A 1,827-nucleotide genomic window follows, 5' to 3' on the forward strand; every position below is an offset into this window, starting at 1 on the left:
TCTGTGTTAAATGAATGCAGCCCGTGTGAATACGCTTATGAATTGCTAAATCCTTTACTTCCTTTTAACTTCTGTCTCAACCACTAGATGGGACTAAGGGCTAGCACATAATAATAAAGGTCAGGTACAAGCTCATGAAAAGCTGATATTTACAAAGCAAGTTGATATGTTATGTGGATGTTCAGCTCTTATAAAACAAAAGGTCCTTATAAACGGTATCTATAGAATTTATTCCTCTGTGACAATAAAACTTTATGCCTTGTTTCTTCCTCCTCTCTTATCCCTACACAGAAATCTCCAACACTTGCTCATAAGTGATTTCAGTGTGATAAATAACAAGAGGTTTATAACTAGACTCCAAACTTGTTCCTTGAGTTGAACATTGAAAAAAACCCCAAATATTGGACACATCCAGAGGTAGAAAGACGAGGCAAAAAGCAGAGGAGGGGAAAGCATTACCAGTGCTTAGACAGAGCCAACTAGAGACAAGTATTTTGAAGCAGGGGTTAACTAGCATCACCACTCAAGTCAATGAGTAACGGCAGTTCAGTTCAATAGAAACAGGTTTAAGCCAGAGTTGGCCAATCAATCTCTTGGCAGTGAGGCATAGTACCTGGACATGTTCTTAACTCACAGTATGGGTGCTCTTGACAGACTATATGAGTTGCAATTTTTGAAAGAGATTCAGCTACAATTTTGCTGAACCACAGGTCTCCATTGCACAGGGGACTTTGCCACTACATAGGCTGATTAACGGTGGCTGCAGGCTATTTTGAAAACTTCCACTGTTTTCTTTTGCTGTATTATCACTTCCCTACTAGCCAAATGCATGATCCTGTCAGGACGTTATGATCATCTGCACTTTCTCGTATCTCCAAAACATTGCTCTTGTGGTGACAGTGGTCAATGTCTGAATAATTCTAGTAATACTTTGCCTGCAAAAATATTTTGGAACCCTGGTTGACCTGGCTGGAATAAGTCTATAATAGTAGAGGGGTAAGAGGGTTAATTTCCTGGTTAACGTCTGCAGAGCCAGGGGTCCAGAAGGTGAGCAAGAATGTACAAACGGACAGGGGGTTGGTACCATAGCAGCAAGGTGTTCCATGGCTGGCCAACTGACAGGCTCCCATTGCTTGCAGGTTTTAGGATGTTTGCTGTGGGAGTTGGCAATGCAGTTGAGGATGAGCTGAGGGAAATTGCTTCAGAACCAGTAGCTGAGCACTACTTCTACACAGCTGACTTCAGAACTATCAGCAAGATCGGGAAAAAGCTGCAAATGAAAATCTGCATTGGTAAGAGTGGGGGACTGGGGAGAGGGGGGATTTAGTCACAGAATTTTAAGGCTGGAAGCAGAAGGACAAAAATGTCCCTTCAAATGGATGTTGTAAACAGCCCTATGTTCTTCTCTGTATTGAGTTTGCAGGGTACATGGAAGGATCATGAGACACCAACATTTTGGGTGGTTATCTGAACCACAGCCACTCCTACAGCTCAGCCATCTCGGCCTCTCACAAACTGCCTTCTCCTTCCCTTTTCCTCCACCCTTCTCCCCTTTTCTCCGTTCCTTTTCAGTAATGATGAATTCAGGCTGTACCAGGTCCTGAGAATAGTCAAAAGTGACATAAGGAAAGAAGAGTTGCTCTTAAAAGAGAAGCTAGGGGTTGATTCATTTGGCTTTAAATTTGAAGATCATCACAAAATTGAATATCTGAGTTGAAGCTTACTAACCACTGGCTGCTTCTACAGTCCAACAGGCACCACAGGGGGGACACATTTCAGGTTAAAATAAGCATCTAGTATCTTCCACATGACTTGTAGGTGTCTAAA

The 1,827-nt window shown here is 42.4% G+C and overlaps 1 protein-coding gene across 1 annotated transcript in view; it reads left to right on the top strand.

The window, feature by feature from the left end:
* MATN1 (matrilin 1, cartilage matrix protein) overlaps positions 1-1,827 on the top strand; it is a 21,015-nt gene that overhangs the window by 15,184 nt on the left and 4,004 nt on the right. The window contains exon 6 of the mRNA XM_010285391.1: positions 1,140-1,292. Within this exon, the coding sequence (XP_010283693.1) occupies positions 1,140-1,292 (153 nt within the window). The remainder of the gene's footprint in view (positions 1-1,139; positions 1,293-1,827) is intronic.

Source organism: Phaethon lepturus, unplaced genomic scaffold, assembly GCF_000687285.1.
Source record: "Phaethon lepturus isolate BGI_N335 unplaced genomic scaffold, ASM68728v1 scaffold11664, whole genome shotgun sequence".
In the NCBI taxonomy this organism is placed as follows: Eukaryota; Metazoa; Chordata; class Aves; order Phaethontiformes; family Phaethontidae; genus Phaethon; species Phaethon lepturus.